This window comes from Myodes glareolus, chromosome 1, assembly GCF_982192425.1.
Source record: "Myodes glareolus chromosome 1, mMyoGla1.1, whole genome shotgun sequence".
Classification (NCBI taxonomy): domain Eukaryota; kingdom Metazoa; phylum Chordata; class Mammalia; order Rodentia; family Cricetidae; genus Myodes; species Myodes glareolus.
In genome coordinates this window covers 133,925,524-133,949,524 of record NC_142026.1, presented here as the reverse complement: position 1 = coordinate 133,949,524, position 24,001 = coordinate 133,925,524, and the positions used below count along the sequence as shown (strand labels likewise).

At 42.2% G+C, this 24,001-nt stretch overlaps 1 protein-coding gene across 3 annotated transcripts in view; it reads right to left on the bottom strand.

Moving 5' to 3' along the window:
* Positions 1 to 24,001, bottom strand: part of Tulp4 (TUB like protein 4) — a 160,592-nt gene that overhangs the window by 47,191 nt on the left and 89,400 nt on the right. For all 3 annotated transcript variants that reach the window (XM_085687695.2, XM_085687702.2, XM_085687708.2), the window contains exons 3-5: positions 21,897 to 22,025; positions 13,426 to 13,587; positions 1,801 to 1,981 (exon numbers count right to left, since the gene is read on the bottom strand). In XM_085687695.2, the coding sequence (XP_085543821.2) occupies positions 1,801 to 1,981; positions 13,426 to 13,587; positions 21,897 to 22,025 (472 nt within the window). The remainder of the gene's footprint in view (positions 1 to 1,800; positions 1,982 to 13,425; positions 13,588 to 21,896; positions 22,026 to 24,001) is intronic.

The window sequence follows — 24,001 nt, the reverse complement described above, 5'->3', positions numbered from 1 at the left end:
CTCACTGCTCTTCCAGAGGACCTGGTTTTGAATCCTAGCACCTACCTGGTGGTTCACAACCGTTCTTATAACTCCAGTACCAGGGATCTACTGCCCTCTTCTGGTTTCTTTAGGCACTGCACACATGTGGTGCACAGGTACAGATACAGGCAAACATCCATACATATAAAATAAATGAATTCTTAAGACCTGTTTTTTTTGAGGGGGGGATTAGTTTTTTTGAGACGGATTTTACTGGATAGCCCTGGCTTTCCTGGAACTCACTCTGTAGATGAGGCTGTCCTAGAATTCACAGAGATCTGCCTGCCTCTGCCTTCTAAGTGCTGGGATTAAAGGTGTGCACCACTATCTCCTGGTAAAAAAAAAAATTTTAAGTGAAGGCCTCTTTGAAGAGGTGGATGGCCAGAACTCCTCATAAGTTTCTGTAGGTGCCACAGTCAGTCATACTGAACTCATCTCCAGCAACCAGGCGAGGTGGTCTACTGGATATCCACCTACTGGGTAACCGCATCTCTTCCTTTCACTCTGAGTCACTGTGTCACGCTACCTTTCACTCAAATACTGCACACCTAAAAGGCAAGTGTATGCTACTCCAAAAGTACACCACTGCTTCTGAGAAATGCAGCTTTAGTTAGAGAAGTACCAGGGGAAAGCCTGATGCCTCAGATCAACTTTAGATTGCTTTGTAATGTTGGTCTGTGCACACTATTTCTTCTTCTAGTAAAATAAGGAGGAGTAAGTCTGGATCCCACTTACTAGACAGGATCTGCCTAAAGACAAGCTGCCTACATTTCATAGAAATTGACTTTATTACTCTTAGACTACAGAAATATGAGCAACATTTTTATCAAGGCTGTGTCCCATCAGGAAAGTGATAATTACTTCCTGAGTAAATTTGTGGGTGCCTGAACACTCTCCCTCCTACGACCCAGCAATCCTGAAATCCACCTGATCATTTCTTTTTAACATGGGAAAAGTTCCTAGAAAGCCCCTCTCTCTGTCTCTGTGAGTGGAGGAGGAGACAAGCCCTTCATAGAATGGCATGTCTCATGACAGCAGGAAAGATAAGAAATTAGTCAATGCATGGCTTCAACTCCAGGGTATACAAAAAAAAAAAATCAATCGAGGACAGGAGTCTGTAGTTGTGTGACACCCTTTTAAGTAGGAGTTGTTTCTTTCCACCATTTTAAATACATTTTTCTTTTTAAAAAAGTGCAGAGATGGGATATTGGGTGAACAGCCAATGCTGACTCAGGCAGAGGACAGCAGAATAGGAAAGGCTTCCCTCAACTTTTGCTTCTTCCCTTTGGTCTCTAACACATCTGAAAAGTAAAACATACTACCAGAGGCAGAGGAGGCATGAGTCTGAAATTACCTCCACCTCGAGCATCTAACACCAGTAGAGCTTACAGAGGGGCACCTGGTCTCTGGAACAGCAGAATGAATCTTTCTTTTCTACATCTGAAGCTAAGCTACTGGCTTTAAAACCGCTATGGACTTGGCTATATCACCTACTAAATTATATTAATAGTACAGAATTTTTCATCTGCAATGCTCTTTATTCCCACTAAGCAGCTAAGTCCCACAAAGCCAGAGGGACAGCAGGAGACATATGTCTCACTTTACATCTAGGAAAACCTAAGCCTCTGGGGAGTCATCAACCAGTGATCTTGAGAAAAGGGGTGGCAGGGAAGGCTCACATCAAGGAGAGAGAGGGAGGGAGAGGGAGTGGTGGACATTCTTCTCTAAGTGGTGTCACTCTGTCAAATGCAGTAACAACGAGGGAGAGGAGCTGGGTACCTTGGGGAGGAGAATAGTCATCTGAGTCTGTGTCACTCTCACTGCTGTCCTCCACCAGGAAGATGGGGTAATTCCACGACATGCTGAGGATGCCATCAGATTCATGCAAGAGGACATGGGCCAGCATTCTGCCATGGCAGTCCATGACGATCACCTGTCCATCTGCTGTGCCAAACAACACCTGCAAACAAAGATCAGGGCCCTTTAACAAGCAGGCAGACATTCCAGTCTTAATTTATTTTAGAAAGACAAAATATATTCACATCTGAAAAGATAAACCAATTAAAACTGAGGACGACAGGACAATACCTTAAGTCTCTTCTGCTGCTGCGATAACATGTCCTACAGAAGCAACATCCAAAGGTCTGCTGTGTCTAAGCCCCGAGGTAGCAGTCCACATAAAGAGGACATCACAGTGGCCGGAGCTTGAGGAGCGCCCACGGTTTCCCCAACCAGGGTGATGTTCACGCACGCGCGTGGTCAGCTCACTTCCCCCATTTACACAGCCCACAGAGAGTGCATCTTCCTACCTCAGTTAAGATACCCCTCAGTAGCATGCTCAGAGGCTCATTTCCCAGGCCACTCTACCCCTCTCTTTATCAAGCTGACAACCACACTAAGCATCACAGCCACACTGTTGAGGACTCTTAGACTCTTAGCCTGAAATGTGAGACTAACAGCATAATGACGACATTTTGCTATTTAGACATTTTCAAATACCAGAAAAACCTGCTTTACTGCTTTTGTTTCTTTTGTCTTCTGGCTAAAAGACAGGGCTAAGAAAAGATATTCATTATTTTGAAAAATAAAGATGCATCAGAAATTCATTATTATAGTTCTAACTTAGAGATAACATTCATGTCTGACTGAAAAGAAAATACATTTGGTCACGTAAGCACATGCTTACGTGATGCCCCTAAAATAACTTTTCAATTAAAAAATTTTAGGTGACTTATAAAATAATGGGTTTCATTAATATATTCTCATACAAGTATATTTTTCCTGAAAATGTTTTTAATTTGCATGTTTAGAATTTTTTCACACGATAGTTATATTAATGAGTTAATCATCAATGCAATGACACATAGACGATATTAACATGTTCACGGAATGCTTAATTCCGGTGCTAAGAATAATGCCAAACATGTCATCACAGTGACAGAACTTCTGGTTCATGCAGAAATGGACCCCAGAGGAGCCTGACACCTCAGTACACTTAGGGTACTCCTGAAGAGTTTTCTTTGATCCCCCATGGATATAGGCAGGTGCACATCAGAGCTAGCAAACTCGGGAAGATTCTGCAGGTGTCAGCTCTGCACTGACAGCAGCATGAGCCCCCCCCCCCCACCTCTCAGAGTAGCTCTAAGGCATGCTGGACACTAGTGTGTCACCAGCTAGAAATCAAAAGAGCAGCCTCGGGTCCCAGAAAGCATGATAGACACTACCACTGACTTTGTGATAGTCTCTAGAAATCTTGCATCTGACACTATTACAAACTTCATATTTTTGTGCTCAACAACCACTTCTCACTGTGACAAGCACGCCAATCATCATCTGTATTTCACAGACACAAATAGCTTAGGAGAAATCATGCAACCTGATGAAATGGTCAAACCAGGACTATCTGACTGCAAGGGATTTCACTCAGGGCCTAATTAGAGCTTTTTCATCCTAGCATCTTTTTGCTCTTGAGATTTAGATGACATGTACCTCTGCAGCTGACTCTGCAGCTATATCCCTGGCATCTCACAGAGCCCGAGTACACAGTGGGCTCTTGGTGAATATTTTTTTTTTTTATGAAACAAATGAATTAAAGTCAAGAACATGGGCATTTTTTTTTTTTGAGACAGAGTTTCATTGTGCAGTCTTGGCTGTTCTAGAACTAGCTTTGTAGACAAAGCTAGCCTTGAACTCACAGAGATCCACCTTCCTCTTCCTCCCAAGTGTTGGGATTAAAGTCACATACCACCACCCACCCAATTTAAGACATATGGGTAATTGATTAACTACAATGGAAGATACATTTCCCTAGAGAAGCAATAAGCTTTTGGAATTTGTATGGGTGTTTTAGAATAAATCAGCCACTCATTAAATATTCTATTTTGCTATTGTTTTTCAGACAGAATCTATATAGCTCAAGCTAGATTCAAACTTGTAAACCTGCTGCCTCACCTTTTCTGGAGTTTTAAAACAGGCATGGACCACCATGCCAAATTCCTTTAAACATTATCTATAATGAAAAAATTTCCCCCAAGAAATTTATCAGTGCATGTAGATTAAAGGTAAATACAGACAGAACTATTAGAAACAGAAATCTCGGTTGACAACAGAAAACTCAATATCTAATGGCATGTCTATAGGATATTCAAGTAACATGGATACAAAGATAGAAGACAAGAACACAGCTCAGAATTACTGAATTATACACTAAAACAAGCAGGTATTTAATGTACATAATGAACAGTTTGCAACAAAAGGAACGGAACATGTTGTCTTACACTTTCAACTGAGGTGCACACATTTCCAAAGGAAAAAGGCATGAGGGTCCAAACAATGCTAACATTATGGACGGTGTCTGTGGAGCACACTTCTCTTTGCACCCCAATTCTCATGTGCCTTCATGCCAAGTGAAAGGACATTTGGGCACATAAGGCTTTATTGATGAAAACAACTCACTAGCAGAAGACAGAAATTCTTCAAAAGTACTCAGGGTTAAAGTATGTCAATCCTGAAGAAACCCAAGCACCTGACTGCTGTGGGTTCTCCTATGACCTTGGAATTTTCACTGTCTTTACCATGTGACTATATGTCTAGCCCCCTTCTGAGAACATGGATGTCAACAGACTCATTGTTTACATATCTGCCAAATCCTTATGCTAATAGCAATTTGAGATGAGGCCTACAGGACGGGTTAGGTCTAGATAACGTCCCAAGAATGGGGCCTTTATGGTGGGATTGGCACTCTTCTAGGAGGAAAAGATACAAGTTGTATTTTCTTCCTCTCTACCTTCAAGCATCAAAGAGGCAATGTGAGCACCTGGGGTCAGTCGCCTTCACGCTGAAAGAAATCCTCACTAGTAATCAAACCAACTGACACCTTTATCTTGACCTTTTCAGCCTCCCGGAATATGAGAAATTGATGTCTGTTTCCACCAACTCGTTTATAGTACTTTGTTGTGGGAGCCTGGGCTGAAATCTGAAGGATGGGAGCTTTGTGTATCAGCATGCGTCTCCCCACGACCTGTTGTTGTGCACGGAGCTCAGCACAGAGTCTGCAAAGGGCAGGGCACGCCTCTGCATTTAGTGACACTCAGTTTCTGTTCTAGAGAGTGAACAGAGAGCCAGCTGGGAGAACAGACATATAAGTCTTTAAGATAAAGGACTGGCAATTTAATGAGTGCCTGCTATTCAAGAGCCACACCGAAGCAAAGGAGAACAGAAGAGCAGCTCCAAGAGCCCTCTGTGAATTCTTTCCGACTATGGCTCCTACAGGAAGACACTCCACTGAGATGGGCTGAAGGGGGAAGAAACCTCTCAGTCTAGCTTAGAAAGCAACTCTTTTGGAACAAGTATGTCACAGATAAATGAAGAACACTAAATATAGCATGAAGTCAGATTTGACAAACAAAAATCTCCATTACAAGTTCTTTTCACACCTTAACACTTCTAATGAGAAAAAGTTCATGTGAGGAAAGGTCTTCAGGAGAACAGGACAGTGTAATAATGAATACCCATGCAAGCAGACATCAGTCTCTGGCCACAGTCCTAACCAAGGAGGAAGTACAGCTGAGGCAAACTGGTGCTAGCCCCTTCTAATTTCCTCCTCATCTTGCAGTTCAAGGTTAGTCCTAACTCTTTTCTCTACAGTCATGCCCACAGCAGCTCAACTATACTCAATCCCTTCCCAAGTCTCTCCTAGGCCCTGAAATCACGTATCCAACTGCCCGCCTGCTAGATTCCCCCAGAAGTATCAAAAGCCTTCCATGTCAGCATGTCCAAGGAAAAATGCTCTGTTTTTACCTAGAGCAAACACTCAGACCCGCTTCCTGCCAGGAGAGACTGTGGCTTTGTTTAGGCTCCAGTGCCAAGCATCTGTCTAGTACCCAACAGGTGCTCATTGCCTCATACAGGCCTTTGGGGGCTCTCCACACAGAAGTGATTTTACACTAACCACAGCTCCGTTCTGGTTTTGGGTCAGTCTCTATCATACCTCTTGAAGGCAGGTCTGCATCCTGAGATATCAAATGGTTCTATGAAGAATTATCAGTGACTATTATAAATGGATTTTGATGTAGGTGGGTCTTCTTTCTATTCGTTGCTTTCATTGGTTAATTAATAAAGAAACTGCTTGGCCTGATAGGTCAGAACATAAGTGGGTGGAGCAGACAGGACAGAATGCTGGGAGAAAGAAAGCAGAGGCAAGCAGTCACCATGAAGCTCCGACCCAAGATGGAGGTAGGTTAGAATCTTCCCGGTAAGCCACCACTTCGTGGTGCTACACAGATTATTAGAAATGTGTTAATCAATATGTAAGAGTTAGCCAATAAGAGGCTACAGATAATGGGCCAGGCAGTGTTTAAATGAATATAATTTCCATGTAATTATTTCAGGTGTAAAATAGCCGGTGAGCTGGGATCCCTGCGGGAACGCAGTCTGCTGCTCCTTCACTACAGGATTTCTGTAAAAATCACTGGCTTATGGCCAAATTTTTCTACCAAGCAAATTTTGACTTTTTTTCCTTTAAATTAAAACCCAATATTCACATCCTCCCCTAAGACTGCCCTCCCATTTTCTTCCTACTATTTCTTATGGTGGCTCCTATGCTTCTGGTGAGAGTAGGCATGAGACTCGGTAAGGTTATGAAACAGTTTTATCAGCAGACAGCTCAGTTAATGCTATCACTTTTCAGCCGGAAATATAAAATGCAAGGCAACTTCCGAAGATTTATTTTATTGTATTTTTAAAATTATATGTATTGTGTGTAGGTATGTGTCCATGAGTGTTGATGCTCACAGAGACCAAGAGTCAGATGTCTTGGAGCTGGCATTACAGATGACAAGGCAAGCCACCTGACGTGGGTACTGGGAATTAAACTCGGGGTGTCTGCTAGTGCAGGAAGCATTCCTAATGGCTGAGCCATTTCTCCAGCTTCATTTTTTAAAAGTAACAATGTGATTTTATTAATCCATTTATGTGCTGCATAGTTTTAGATCAGCTTGACACAAGCTAAAGTCAACTGAAAGGAGGGAACCTCAATTAAGAAAATGCCTCCAACTCAGAAGTTGGGTAGCCCGGAGACCTAGGAGAGAGCCAAAACAAAACAAAACAAAACCAAAAAAACCAAAACAAACAAAAAAAAGGGCAACGAGAAAGATTCCTAATAATATTCTGCAATACTCACAGATTGGTGCCTAACCTAATTGTCATCAGAGAGGCTTCACTGAACAACTGATGGAAACAGATGCAGAGACCCACAGCCAAACATTAGGTGTAGCTCAGGGAATCCAGCAGAAGAGGGGGAGGAAGGATTATAGGAACTAGAGGGAACAAGGACACCACAAGAAAAACCAAAGAATCAATTAACCTGGGCTCATAGGGGCTCACAGCTACTGAACAGACAACCAGGAGCCTGAATGGGACTGACCTAGGCCCTCTGCATATATAGTACAGTTAAACAGTTTGCTTTTCTGTTGAACTCCTAACAGTGGAAGCAAGGGTTGTCTCTGACTCCACCGCCTGCTTTTGGGACCCTTTCCTCCTACCAAGTTGCCTCGCCCAGCCTTAACAGAAGAGGGGGTGCCTAGCCACACTGCAATTAAAATACTACAGGTGGTTGATATCCATAGGAGACCAGCCCTTTTCTGAAGAGAAATGAAGGAGGAGAAGTGGATAAGGGTGAGGGGCAACTAAGAGGAGGAAGGGAAAACCGGTCAGGATGTAAAAGAAACAAAAATAAATAAATACAGGAAAAGAAAGGAAGAAAGAGAAAACGTCTCTGTGAGATTGGGTTGTAGGAAGCTCATAGAGCATTTTCTTGGTGATTAATGGAGAAAAGGCCCAGTCTATTGTGGGGGGCACGAATCCTAGGCTGGTGGCCCTGGGTTATTTAAGAAAGCAGGCTTAGGAAGCCAGGAGGAGAAACAAGCTAGTAAACAGTTCCCCTCCATGGCCTCCGCATCAGCTCCTGCCTCCAGGGTCCTGCCCTGTTTAAGTTCCTGTCCTGACTTCCTTCGGTGCTGTGGTGTAAATCAAATGAACCCTTTCCTCCCCCAGTTGCCTTCTGGTCACGGTGTTTCATCGCAGCACTAGAAACCCTCTCTAGGACAGAATGAAATCTCCTCATTTCCAAATAGAACTAGTTTCAGAGGAGCACTGTTACCAGTGGTTTACAGTCAACTGTGAGCCAAGCTCCAACTCTGAGCAGGAAAGGGTGAAGATGAAGCATCATTCCTAGGACTCTCATTCTGGAAGCAGCAGCATTCCACCAATTCCTTTATCTCTGGACAGAATACCCATCTACATTCTTGAGTAAGAACAGACTGCATGTCAACAACACATGCTTCGCCAACAGCTCTTTGTAACAGTGTGTAATTACTAGCACTGGAATTAGTTCTTGGAGGAGGTGGTGACTTTTTCTATACATTTTATGGCCAGAGGCTGGGGCAAACCTTAGCACTGCTGGTGGCAGACCTGAACGGGCAGCTGAGGGCCAGAATGAAAGGACAACCCTCCTTTGCTTCAGAGGGAGCCTCAGTTCTGATGCACAACTCACACCAAACTTCCCTCTCAAAGACCTCCCTGGTGCATCTCAAAACAGTAGTCTCAAAGGAGCTTCAAGGCTAGTCCTTGACATTAAGTAACTAAAGAATCAGGTTCTAAAATGGGGAGCTGTAAATGAAAGAACTGCTCACCTGATGGTTATTTCCTGTTTTGTTTTGAAAAGACATGAAATCAAGTTTCACAGTTGAGTTCAACCATCACTTACAAATCTGTTCCATAGGGTTAAACATGGAATTCTGTAATTCTGAAGATGACTCATCTCCTTACTGCAGAAAAGAACACCTCTAAACTAGCCTAAACAGCTATGAGGAGATGACCCTTGCTGCCAGTGATGTGGGATTCCCCTCTGTATACTGTGAATATGTTTTATTACCACTGGGTAATAAAGAAGCTGCTTTGGCCTATGGCAGGGCAGAATACAGCAAGGCAGAAAAATCCAAGCAGAGAGGAAAGAAGGTGGTGTCAGGGAGACACCATGTAGCTGCTAAAGGAGAAAGATGCCAGAACTGGTATGCCGCAACCTCATGGCAATACACAGATGAAGAAAAATGGGTTAATTTAAGATGTTAAGAGCTAGGTAGAAATAAAACTTGAGTCATTGGCCAAACAGTTAATATAGTTTCTGTGTGATTTGGGTCTAGGCGGCCGGGAAACAAGACAGTCTGCATGTAGGACCCAGAAATGAGTTTGCCCATTAAACCAATGCCAAGAGTGGTTCTCTTCCCTCCTCCCTGCAGACTCAGAAATGACTCTGTAGTAGTGCTACACCGCGAAAAGGAAGTCTGTCTTTATTTTGAGTCCTTAACTAATCACCCATGGGAAGACTCCTTTCTAAAACAGGCAAGGAGGACATGAATCATCACGGCTGAGGGAAAGAGGAAGAGTTAGGAGACAGACTCCTGCCTTTTCTACTATCTTCATCCAACCTCTGTGCTATTTTATTTCTAGTTTGGATCATTTTGTTTTGTTTTGCATGTATTTTGAAAAATTTTTTGAGTGTTTTGTGGAAGAAATTTCTTTAACCGAAAGAGGTGCAGCTACTGTGTTTGTAACTATGCCTCACTTTTTATTGCTGTTCTGGTTACTAAGGGTAGCAATTAAGACCCAAAGCTGGGCACAGTAGTACACACTTGCAACCTCTGTACCCAGGGGCCAAAGTAGGAGAACGACCCATGTGAGCCCAGCCTGAGCTACTTAGAAAGACCCTGCCTCAATCCACACACTAGAATTCTGGTTGTTTGTGGTTCTCTCTGGGCTCAGCTAATTACTGAATCACTAGATAAATTATAAGATACATTAAATAAAAATCTTTCATGAAATTTATAGTGAAAAAATTAAAATGGAAGGAGAAAATTGTTGTATAGACATCTTAAAGTCACTCTTTTGTTAGAATTTCTTCAAATGACTTTCCTACCACCACAGCCTAACGATGGTCCTTACATGAGTCTGGCTAGACGGCTGACCTCCGGAATCAGTTTCCCAGGGTTTCCACAGCCATTCCTGTGGATTGTTATGGCTGTCTTTTCATGCTTGCCCACAGCAGCCCATTTAGCATGTCTGCCCTTGGCACTGAAGGCATGTGTGTCTTGTCAGAAAGACGACATATGTGCTGCTTCAGTATAAGAACGATCCCAAATCACTCCAATCAAAGCCTTTGAGCCCTGACCTTGAGTACACCTAACTGTGACCTAAGAAAATGCAGAATTTGAGCACAAATAGTTTCATTTACTCTCCTTCTGCCTCTCCCAGCCTTGAGTGAACACTGATACTGTTTCTAAAAACTTAAAATCATGGCCTTAAAATGATACTGGCCTCCCTCAAATTCCTGCCTGCGAAAGCGCAAGGTCTCTAAGAGAACTGGTTCTAGGCCTCATCCCAAGCTAGGCCCAGTGCCCTGCTCCTGGTGGAGGTCAGCTGGACAGATCTGCAATTCTAACTCCATTTACAGGCACCTTCCTGCTTGTGCTCCTCCCTACTCGACAATGCCAGTGTGCTTGTTTCTCTTTTCTCATTCTTCCTTTAAAATACCCGGCCATTCACATCCACACAATGGCAGAGCAGCTCAATTTACTTAGGACTCATACCTGCTTCAGTAGACACTGCCAGCTGAAATCTGTCCTTCCTAGTTTAGTTTGTGTTGGGCTTGGTTTGTCTTTAGCACCAGAGATAGTCCTGTAGACTCTGCTCCGGTCACTATGTTTCTCAAGGAGTGTGGAGCAGCACAGACCCGGAACCTCTCAAAAACCCCAAGGCTGATCTCAAATTTACAGATCAGCCTGCTTCTGCCCAAATGCACCACACCAAGTCTACCACTCAGTCCTTTTATGAAGAAGCTTATTAGTAGCCACAGGAAATTAAAAAATATTTTAAAATATACTTGGATAAATTTTAGCGTTTAAAATCAGACTGGAAAGATTTTATGGCTGGCAGAGGAGAGTACAAGCAGAGTTTGAAAGTAGGAGTTACAATAGGACCAGTTGACCCACACTGGTTCTGGTCCTGGGTCCTTTCCACAAAAAAAGATGCTTCCCAACATGTCTAGATAGTCCACATGGATCCAACAAGCTAGGAGGATTCCAGCACCACTTGGAATCATTCATAAAAATTCAAGGATAGATAACCACCTTGGGCCTCCTTTTTTGGTGAGTGACAAACGGGGTGTTTGTGTTACTTCAAAGACCAGATCATGAAGTTTTAGATCATGTTTTAGAGGCATGTCTTTCTCCCTCCTTCATTCAAAACATATGCACTTTAATAGGTAGTGCACTTGAATCAGAATAAGGTAGGAAGGGCCAATTGTTAGGTACGGATTTACTTAACACACTGCTTGCACTGCTCATTTCTAAGCATGGTTTCATTTGCTTCCTGGAACAGAATGAGCCTTGGAAAGACAGCTAAAACAATGGGTCATGCCTTAACAACCTGCTGACTGCCTGTCCTACCTTATGGCTTTAGAGTACAGGAGGGAGCAACTAGAGCAGAGGCTGAGGCCTCCCAGGAACGACCCTCGCTTCAGTCCACCATGACTTCTCTTTCCTACTCGCACTGGTGTTGGTATATTTATTTCAGAAAGATTCCTACAACACACTCATGTATTAGAAACGAAACTTCCCCCAAATAAGTTCCTCTCTCCTGGACCTAAGCCATCAGATTCCCCAGAGGCACATGTCTCAAGTGGCTTGCACACCCTTCTGGAGATGTCCTAGTCAGGAGCCAACAGTTACCACACTGGCTCTTTAACAAGTTGCTCTGATCACTGACAAAGGTCTTCAGCAAAGATGGGTAACCAAAGCTTTACTCTACTATGTTTCACAGTTTTCTGTTTAACATGTCTTTTTTTTAAAAAAAAAGAAACAATCTATTCAAAAATGTCTGTGTGAGGGATGAGAGAGACCACTGCTTTCTTTTCCTGCTGGACTGAGCACAGCAGTTTTTGCATCTTTCCCAGGCCAACAGCAGCCTCTGCCGTAGGACTCAGACCCTGTAGGCTCCAGGGAGGCAACAGTGGAGCTGAGGGGACAGCCAACCCTTACAGAGAAGACAGAGAATGTTTCCTAAATGAATACAAATCTGCTGCAAATAATACACAGTCATCAATACTTTAGGTTTTCAGACTTGCCATTTTTCTATCAAAGGGCATGCCTCTCTTCCAGGTGTTAGACTACCTGGGTGTCAAATCTTAGCAAAGTAGTTTTACAGGAAAAGGACTTTTATAAAGCTGCTGTATGCTGAGAAAGCAGAGGCTATGTGACTGTCTGGCTGTGTGTCCCAGGGAGCTTCTTCCCTGTCTGACAGCGGCTGCCACTCTGGCGAGCTGGTTACAAGAGCAATGCACACTCTGAAATACCTGCTCCAGTGCACAGCTGAGCTCAAGCTCATTCTGAGTTTACTTTGAAAATACAACAGAGCTGGCTTTGCTGGTACAAACCTTTACTCTTAACATTCAGGAGGCAGAGGAAGATGGATCCATCTCTATTTGTTATTCAACAATCTTGTCATCAAAGCCAGTTCCAGGACAGTTAGAGCTACATAGAGAGACTTTGATTCAAATAACAAAACAAACACAGCAAAAAATGGTCCGTGATGAGTACTTGCTTAGCATGCACATAGCCCTGACCTCTGCACTACACATACTCCTTCTTCTCTCTCCTCTCCCTCCTCTCTCCCTCCCTCTGTCTCTCATAAACACACACCCCAAAGACAGTGATAAAAAAAAGTGTGAAAAAACTGAGGCAAAATTTGATGACACTGAGATTGTCCTTAAATTTGTTTAATGATTAAGCATTAAAAGTCTTAATTTAGACTTAAAGAAAAATATATAAACTCTAGCAACGGCTTCCCTGAGCAGAAGTGATGGGGACACTGCTCACACTCCTGCCCAATAACCTCAGCACCATCTGTCTTATCTCACCACTGCTCATAAGTGAACTGTGCTAGCTTTTTCCCCATACAGAAAACATTTTCCACAATATGATTATCAGTTGAACTTCCTTTTCTACTCATTCCTATTGATCAGTTAGCTGCTCATTTGGATTTTAAAAATGAATTTGTATGAAAATCTCATGCAGTGAAAATGTTAATTGAATGGTTACCACATTAGAATTTCTCTAATATTTGTCTCATCTACATTGTTTCCATTTTCACCTGGACAGTGATCTTTTATTTCTTCCCTTTAGTGTTGGAAATGGAACTCAGGGCTTTGTACAAACTGGACAAGATTTTCTACTGGTGAAGGGTGCCCTCAGTGCTTTGTGATTCTTTAAGAGGTTTTTGCATCTGTCCCCTTCAGCCTCCTTCTTAATCTGCTATGATAACAGTAGTATACAGTGGCATTTCAGAAGTTACCTGCTGGTCATCAGGAGTCCATATACCACACGTGATCTGGCTTTCCAAGTTGATTTCAGATGACCAGTGTCTTTGCCCACTGACAGAACCAACCAAGACAAACCCATCGCGATATGAAATAAGCGCCTGAGTTCCATCGTGGCTCCATGTGAAGTCACTCACCTTAAAGATAAATAAAGAAGGGTCAGTTTACAGCATAAAAGGGAAAACACTTTTCATCAAGGCCAAGACGCATTAATCAATTTAAACTCTTGTTTAAGATCAAGATGGCCTAGAGACAACACTATAAAAGGGAAAGCAACAGTAGTCAGAGATGGTACTGCAATCCTGCACTTTCTGCAAGTTGTAGGCTATCATAGTGAGTTCCAGATCAACCTTAGCTCCAAGATAAGACCTTGTCTCAAAATCCAAACAAATGAACAAAACCAACCAATCAACCCTGCATCAAGAAAACAAAAGCAAAACAGCAGCAACAACAAAACCCACTACCAGAAGCTGGATATGTACGGGGTGTAGGTCAGCAAGACCCAGAGTTTCAGACCAGCTCTGGAGAAAAGGGGAGCACAGTAAAAATCACTGTGTGTCAGCACTACACTGATGGAGGAGGGTTATCTGTCTATTATGTTATTTTCATTGGTCAATAAAGAGACTGCCTTGGCCCCTTTGATAGGACAGAAAATTAGGTAGGCGGAGTAAACAAAATAAAATGCTGGGAAGAGGGCAATGAGCCAGAAGCCATGGAGCCAGCCACCAGGTCAGACATGCTAAATCTTTCCCGGTAAGCCACACCTCTTGGTGTGATACAGATTATTAGAAATGGGTTAATCAAGATGTGAGAGTTAGCCAGTAACTAACTTTCTAGAGATAATGGGCCAGGCAGTATTTAAATGAATACAACTTATGTGTTATTATTTCTGGGGCTAAGCTAGCCATGCGGGAGCTGGGCAGGATGAAAAGCAGGCCTGCCCGCAGCCCCTCACTACACTACACAAGGCCTTTGTGTCCTTGAGTTCATTAAGCCACACAACAGCTGTCCAAGGAAATGCCATCATTCCATTTACAGAGAACCAAGGGCACAGCGGGGTAAAGTATGCCTTAGCCACACAGCAGTGAATGACAGAGCCGAGTCTCATCTCAGAGATGCCTGGCTCCAGAGCTCTTGCCTTTTCCACATAGCCTCCTACACGGTTAGTAACAGGTTCTCTGTCCCCATGTCTTGATCAATTCCACAACAGTAAAGTTCTCCTCTTCTAATTCCTACACTGCTTGAGGGGAACCCTCTGATCAGAGTGAAGAGATAAAAAACTAAGTGGAAAGCTTAGACTTGAGCAATGAGTGACTCAAATGTTATTTAGAACATGTATTCAAATGCTGCTTTTCTCCTTTAATTTTCTGTGCTGAATTACTTCTATGTTTTTTTCAATATTTCATTATTCTCATACCTTAGGGATGGGGGACTAGTGTGTAAAAAATTAAATTAAATCTGGGCTACAAGTGTAGCTTAGTAATAAGGTATTTGACAGCAATCTTGATTCCTACCATGGCAGGGGAAGGTGATACGTTTCTTTTGTCTTACGACTTTAACCATTTAACCACATCTCCACAATCTGCAGATACAGAAATTCAAAACTATTTATTTTATTTTTCGTAATTACATGTGCATGTGTATCTGTTTGTGGGTGTGAGCATAAAAACTGGGAGCAAGCACCAAGTCCCAACTCTGGTATCACAGGCAGTTGTAAACTGCCGGTTGTTGGGCACTGGAACCAAACAAAGCTCCTCTGACTTTGGTAACCACTGAGCCATCACTCCAGCACCCACATACAGGATTTGTCTTTCCTCTTCTCCCTCCCGACAAGACAGGGTTTTTCTGTGTAGTCCAGCTGTTCTGGAACTTGCTCTGTGGACCAGGCTGGCTTCAAACTCACAGAGATCTGCCTGCCTCTGCCTCTCAGTGCTGGAATTAAAGGTGTGTACTGCTGCCATCACCAACAGATACAGAATGTGACAGATGTTAGTTAACACATTTAATTGTCTTCAAATATGCATGAATTTGGGGAAATCTGTTGTGAGACAGAGCCTTACACAGTAGTCTATGCTGGCGTATGTAGTCCAGCCTGGTGGCCTTGAACTCATGGCAATCCTCCTTGTTCGGCTTCCTAAAGTATTGACATTACAAAAGTGAACCACCATGCCCTGCTCACAGGAATTTAATAAATTTTGTGCCAAGGATAAAACCTAGGTCCTTGCCTTTCGTGAGAAGCACCTTACCAACTAAGCCATCTCTGGGCCCCCATCTAGGTTTTTAAATGTAGAATCTGTCCAATTTTATTTTTAATTAAATCTAGTCCGTTCATATTTATTCTATTTATTGATGTATTTGATTCTGTCTCTGCCACCTTAATTTACTTCTTAGTTTGTACTATTAACTTATCTCTCTCACACATAAAATCACTAACCAGATCTTTACTGTTGCTTATACTTGGAAATAGTCTTTTAAAAACTTTGTGACATTGCTAAGTATATATTACACTTCAAAAAATAAGAAAATAAACGGCAAAGAAAAAGTGCTTTTAGCTGTTTTCTCAGCAGGGCTGAAGGTTGGCACTGATAAGCAGTGTCTACAGTGACATGGCACTGACTTGTGGAATAAGACTTCAACAGCTGTTGGAGACACCATAGTTGTTCAGGAAAACTCAAAACTTTGGCTTCACATCATGTTCTGCCCACTTACATGAACTAGTTTCTCTTAAGAACATGAAGTTTCCAGAGACAGCATATTACACTGGACAATAAATTTTACATTTTCCCCAAAGATCATGCTATTATTTACATGTACTTTAATTATGTATCATGAAACAGTTATAATAAAGAGGAAAGTCTTAGAAAAAACACACAGCCAATGACAAGAAGCAATGAACAACATATTATTGTTATTTATTTATAGTCACGTTATTGGTTGGCTTTTTAAACTTATTCATAATCCTACACAGGATCAAATAATAAAATAGAAAGTTTCCAAAAATTTTGGCAGGAACAAACGGTTTCTGAGCACACAATGACCAAAAATTAATCCAAAATCAAACGCATATTGGTCCATGGTGTTTCTGTCAAAGCTCGCATGTGTTGCATGACAAGACTTCAGTATAGCCTTGGTTCTGAACATGTAATACACGTAATTGAACTGTGCACAACCACTTTAATACCATGAGATACCAATGGATTCAAGGTTGTTATACCTTACAAACTGGTATTTTTACTTCATATGAAAAATTTTCTTCTTGCGCAGAAACATTCACCTCATAAAAAAAGACTTCATATTTTCTACTATGATCCTTCAGCATATAACATATGAGTTATCTTTTGACCACACTGTGTTGGAATATCTGAGTTTTAAAACTGATATTTTAGTTGCTGCCTTGAGTTTCATGAAGTCATTCCATGAATTTTGGTTTGGAATTAGGACAGAATTTCCAATAATTTCTGAAATGGACTACATATACCTACCTCTGCAGTCATGTGCTACATATTTATGCAAAATGTCATTTTCAGAATTGGTGATTTTAAAATCAAAATACTGATCAACTCTAAAATCTATTGAAGACAGTATATTCTGCAGTGTCAAATATTCAGCCAAGATTCATTCTTTTCTGTTCACTTCTTTTGATACCAGTTCTTCCTATGTAGTCTCCTGCTAGCCTGGAACCTGGTATATAGGCAGTCTGGCCTCAAACTTGGAATTCTCCTGCCTCTGCCTCCCAAGCACTGGGATTATAGCTATAACCTTATCACGCCCAGCCAATATTTAACTTTTTAGAGAAAAAAACGAACACATTCATCTCATTAGTGTAAAATTTTGACTTACCTTTAATAAGTGAAAATAAGTTCTTGGTGGCCGTTGTACTAACATCCCTAACAACAGTATGCGTCTTAGGGTTTCTACTGCTGCAATGAGACACCATGACCACAATGAAAGTTGTGGAGGAAAGGGTTTATTTGGCTTACACTTCCACATGTAGTTCATCAATTAAAGAAGTCTGTAGTGGCATTTCATTTGTATTTTAATAAATAAAGCTTGCCTGAGGATGAGAAAAGTAAAACAGCCCCACTGGTCAGCCTTACAGACCAGGCAGCAAGGACATACACCTTTAATCCCAGTAGCCACAATGACAAACACCTTTAATCCCAGTAGACACACCAGTTTAACACAAAAACCAGGCAGTAGTGGTGTATGCCCTTAATCCCAGAACTAGAGAGGATTATAAAACAGGAGACAGCTCTCAGTCTCATTCTCATTCTGAGATTCATGGAAGTAAGATCACCATTTTCAGACTGAGGTTGAGGTTAAGAGTCAATGGCTAGCTGCTTTGCTTTTCTGGTCTTTAGGTTGAACCCTAGGATCTGACTCTGAGTTTTTATTAATCATGCTTCAGAGGTCAAGACAGAGATTCAAACAGGGCAGGGCTGTAATAAAACAGTCCCACAGGCAGGGACCTGCAGCAGGAGCTGTGCAGAGGCCATAGAGGGTGCTGTTTATGGCTTGTTCCTCATGGCTTGCTCAGCCTGCTTTCTTAGAGAATCCAGGACCATCTGCCTACTGTGGGACCATCCACAATGGGCTGGGTCCTTCCTCAAATCAACCGCCAATTTAAAAAATGCTCTACAGCCAAACTTATGGAGGCATCATCTCTGAGGTTCCTCCTTTCAGAGGAGGCTAGTTTGTGTGTCAAGACTGGCCCAGACAGCGAGCATCTTCTTAGTACTAATCTGTCTCTGACAGCAGTCTTCTCATAGAGACGACATCTATCTCACTGTAGTTTATGTGCATTTCGTGATGGCTGATCTGAACACTTCTTCATACACCTGCTGTTTCTCTCTGTTTTCTTTGGAGAAGTATTTATTTAGGTCTACTGTCAAGTTTCTAATTGGATCACCTTGTATTTTTAGTTTTTTTTTCTGTTGTATTCCTTGCACCTCTAAATACTAACCCCTTGTCAGACATCTTGCCCATGAACAACCCTCATTCTAAGGCTGTCACTTCCTTTGTTATGCAAAGCTTTCTGCTTTTGCTTCCTGTGCTTTGGGAGTGTTATTCAAAGAAACAAGAGCCACTGACCATCCCACAGAAAGGTAATACAGGATGTTCAAATGAATTAACCTAGTTGACTCCCTCAGTACAAGGCAACAAGAATGCACGGGATTTGGGGAGCAGAAGCAGGGAGATGATCAGTTCACGTCAGCAGAAATGTACATTCTAAGGGAGGTAGTGTCTAAAGAACCAAGTCCTAGGGGTGCACATCAGGAGTGGAGTCGTCAACAACTGTACTCCCCCCAACACACCACACACACACACACACACACACACACACACACACACACACACACACACAGAGACATGGTACACCAGCCTGCCTGCCTCCCTCTTCTCAATCTGGAGAAATGCAAATGAGAACAAGCACTAAATGCTAAAAAAACAAAACAAAACAAAACAAAACAAAAACCAGAGAAATTTCTCTTTGGGAAACTGTTTTAGGACTGCAAAAGCATATCAGTCTCATTTACAGAAGAGAATTCTCAAATTACTTGAAGCTAAGCAGCATTTTGGTCACGCCACTGCCTGAGGCAGCTTTTCATCAGAGCCTCTCAGAGTATGTGCCTGGCACAGGCAGTGACTAACACTGGGAAAGAATGCAGGCACTGTTCCACACCCGCTTTGAAATAACAGTCTCACCATCATTTCCTGAAACAGGAACGGCGACAGCAGTGCTTAGCTGTGTCAACTGCTCCAGCACTTTGGGCATGTTCTAAGCAAGGATCATCTGCGCTCCTTAAACAGTGATGCTTTTCTTTGAATGCCTTCAAGGATGCTCCTCCTCCAAGCTGCAGAACTGTTCTCTGCCAGACACTTTTCCAGGTGTACTGAGCACATACTGCCTTGACCAGTGAGCAGCATTATCTGTGTATGGAACTCTTTTTTTGTTTATTTGTTTTTTAAAATAAGGTCAGCTATAACTCTAACATTATCAAAAGCAAACAAGACTCCCCTAAAAGGTCAGTATTTAATGATAGCAGTTGCTCATAGCTTCTAAGGCTTGAAGAATCAGTTTTAAACAGTAAAAGAACAGAAAAATTGCCTGTCAGGAGCTAAAGCAATACTTCAGTAGCACCTGCAGGCATAGTCACCTGTGAGCGCTGAATGCTGCCAGATGTTCTATGGTCCACACCAGCTCACTGGCCCCCAGTGTTTATTTCACTTTTCTTGTGTCTGATGTGTGGCTGTTTAAAAGTCTTTATGGAAAAATCATGGAAGGCTGTGACATGTGAATCAATTTCACAGCTGCCAGATGGAGATAATGAGGGCTGGAATGTTTGGGATCCTTGCTGAGAAAGGATAGTACTGGGGGAATCAGGCAGTGGTGCTGCTGCTTGGCTGATAGGGTGGGTCTTTCAACAATAACAAAGTCTGGGCAGTTAGAGATATAGTAAGAACACATGGATTTTTGTCAAAGAAAAACAGAATAGGATGAAGTTTTTGTTTTGTCTAGAAACACTGTGGTAGAATGTTTTAGAAGAACAAAGGGGGTTGAGTTCTCACTTTAATGCCCATAAGTCTCTTTGGGCAAGTTATTGGACATCTTGTCCTGGATTTTTTGTCTCTTCTATTTGCTGAAAATAGCAAATTTTCAGAATAAAGTTCTTATGAAGCTTGAGAATAAAAAACACATTAAAAAAAACACTTATGGCATATGTCTAGTCATCACAACCAAAGAAACTCTTAAAAAGGTCAGCATTTAATTGGAGTGACTTTCAAAGATCTAGTTAGTCCACTATCATCATAGTGGGACATGGTGGCACACAGGCAGATGCTGGAGCAGAAGCTTCTTCTTTAGTTCGGACTCTCTGAGGCACTTCTCGTGGTCATCCTTAGCTGTCTTAGTCAATGTGCTAATGTCTATGTGATTGCTTCCATAGCCTTTTGACCAAGTGGAGAGTCTTATAGCTCTTTTCTGTTGTGTTTTCAGTTAGTATGGTCACCTGTTGTCATCTTCAGCTCTTTTCTGATACACTGTCTTTACTCTGGGTCAAACAGTCATTCCAAGGATTTCCTGTTGAGCTACTGCTATGACAGAACTGGGTCTTGGCTGTCTGGCTTGTCCCCGGGAAGCAGTTACTAAAGATATTTGTACTATCTCCCTGTGGTGGCCTGCCTCACTGTACATTTCAAGTTTATGGGATCATCATCTGCTCCTTTCTCACCTGGTTTTTAAATAAGTTATGAGCGTTCCACATTTGAAAGATACAGATTATCCAGGTGAAATAAAATCCCAAGGAATTAAGATATTATTGTCAGTGTTGATTAGGCTGAGGGCCTTGCAGGATGTCTATCCACAGAGCACTCGTTTTTCCTGAGAGTATATTCATTTAGAAGGTAAGCAGAATGGGCTCCTCTGGCACATCTGTTTCCATCATGCCTCAGTGAGGAAAGCAGGAAATGGTAGCTGCCCTGTGACACTGATCAGCCTTTCTGAGGGGAAACTGCAAATGCAGCCATCTGCAGGTCCATGAGAAGTGCATATTGCTTTGCACGGTCAAGGGCATGAGCTCTGTGGTCAGAAGTCCAGCCCTTGGTTTCTAAGTACAAGGGAGCTCTTTGTGCCTATTCCCTCATCTAAAACAAGGTGAGAGTAATGACCCAGTCTCAGAGGTGACTGAGAAGTACACCAAACTGTTCATAAAAAGTGCTTCAAACCCTGCTTACACCTAGCAGATGTCGCTGCGTGTGACCTGCAGACTCCTGAGCTACTGCCTCGTAGACCCCAACATAGTGTGTACCTGCCAGGACAGTAGCCATATAGCATCTCCAAAGTCAAGTTTCAGGCATGGAGGTAAAAACTCTTCATGGATTTTGTGAGACAGAGACTTTTATAATCCTGCTTATAGAGTCTCTGAAATGTTATAATTATCCATCTTGCAAAAGTTTAGGATTCTTATTTTAAATGTGTATTAATTTTGGGTTTTTTTTTTTGTTTGCTTGCTTTTTGTTTTGTTTTTATTTTTCGAGACAGGATTTTGCTGTAGCTTTGAAGCCTGTCCTGGAACTCGCTCTTGTAAATCAGGTTGGCCTCAAATTTATAGAGATCCTCCTACCTCTGTCTCCCAAGTGCTGGGATTAAAGGTGTGTGCCACCACCGCCTGGTTGTGTATTCTTTTTGTCTGCATATATGTATGTATATGTACATGCCAAGTGCTCATAGAGACCAGAAAAGGCTGTACGATCCTCCAAAACTGAAGTTATAGACAGTTGGTGAGACACCATGTGGGTACTGAACCAAACCCAAGTCTTCCCTAAGACCTAGCAAGCACTCTTAACCACTGAACATCTCTACAGTGTCATATCACTTTTTTTTTCTCTTAATTTGGTGACATTGAAGCAGCAGTGTTTAATGGGAACAAGTCTACCATCCACTCACCTGAGCCCCACGGTCATTGACCAGTTCCACAGACCACCTGCCTTCATACTGGATCCACACAAATATTCCTCCATCTGCATCACATGTGGCCAGTTTCTGATAAGGCTCATTCCATCTCACCAGCACAACCTAGAAAAACAAGAAAATGTTAAAAACACGAAAAACAACTAGTCAGGTTCATTTCCATAAAGTATTCAGATTCCAAAATTAAATAGGAAAAGTATGGGCAAGACTGTGAGAATTGGTATAGGAACTGGGTAAAGCCTACATGAATCCAGACACATCTGACATGTCCCAGAAGACAGCAGACATCTGAGCATCTGAGCAAACAAGGAAACATTACACTGATATGAAAAGAGAGGTCCCACCTAAATCAGCACCTGTTTCTCACAGATGCGCAACGATCCCTCATTTGTTGGTCCTGTGCTGCAGAGGAATGGTTTTCACAAAATTCTCACTTGTGAATCAATGTTTTATGTGTTTAGTCCAGGAAAAAGAAATGATGAGTCTTAGCTGTCTGTCTTTTTTGGACTATCTTATTTCTGAACAGCTCAGCATCTAAACAAAGTCAATATGGAAAACACACGGTGGAGCTTCTGTGGTGGTTTGCATGAGAATGACCCCACAGGCTCCTATCACCCTGATAAATGCTTAGTCACCAGATTAGGAGGTAGAGCCTTATTGGAGTAGGTGTAAACTTGCTGAAAGAAATGTGTCATTGGGGGTGGGATCTGAGGTTTCAAAAGCCCACACCAGGCCCAGTGTCTCTCCACTCACCCTCTCGCCCTGCCTATGGAGTCTAGTGGTCCCAATTAAAAGAGTCAGGAACATCTATGCAGCAATTAGCAGTTGCTAAGTCTCAAGAATCTGAGCCACGAAAACAGTATCTCAAGGTTCATCACATGACTATCCCCTAAGGCTTTTCCCTCCTGGTGAGAGAGATGAACTCAGCATCATTATTACACTTATGCAATGTGGCTAATGTTGAGTTGAAGGCTATGAATCACTTCCACCACCCTCAGTGAGCTCAGAGGGAAGCTTGAAACCCAGAACACCCACAGACACATTGATGCCTCTGATGTGTCAGTAAAGGACTGTCACTGATCAGCAAAAGCACTCCATTTAATTAGGACTCGCACACGCTCTTATCTTTCCCTAGATGTGCACTGGTGGTGCCACAGTAAATGGTATCATACCACGAATAATAAAAACCAAAGACAGATATAGGAGTTAAAGCTGAAAATCAGAGAAGCAGAGCGGTAAGCCACAGAGACACCTTTTACCTCAGACTACCAATGCTCAGACTAAAGGGGAGATCCCCAGAAGGCCTAGACTGCACTGTTTCTTCACCAAATCTCAGACTCCATACTCCAGTGAGTTCCTGTTTCTTTCCCTATATAGTTCTCTCTCTGCCTAGCCAAATTACTCTTATCTCTACCTCCCTAGTGATGGGATTAAATGTGTGTGACCCCAAACACTGGAATTAAAGGTGTGAGGCACCTGGATATGTTTCTGGATCCATCTTGTGTATCCCAGGGTAACTTTCAACTCAAAGAGATCCATCTGCCTCTGTCTCTCTAGTCCAGGGATTACAGGAGTGAGCCACCACTGCCTGGCCTCTAGTGTCTTAGTGTTGGACTCTGATCTTCAGAGACACTTTATTAAAATACAAATAAAATGTCACTACTTTGCCACTAATAAAAAGATGGCTATAATTAATATAAGAAAAAACTATATCTTATATACTTTACACCTCTTTAGTGGGTTTCTTTTCTGGCTCAGGTAAAGAAGGAAAACTGTAACAATCTAGTCTTCAACTCCCTCAGAGACTCAAGAAGGACACAATATTAACTAAGTAAGCAGGAAGTACAAGCAAGAAACTTCCAAAAAATATGAGAAATGACAAAAACAGCTGGCTACCTGGACTGTCACCCAAAGTTCCTCTGCAATGTTGGGGCATCCATCTTCAGTCAAAAGGCCTAAAATATTCCACAGACTTCCCTATGAAATAGGATTTTTGAAGGACTGACCTGTCATGTCTTAATAATATCTGGCACTTACGCTCTTTTGTACCCTGCTTGTCCAATTAGGACAGCACACTGCCA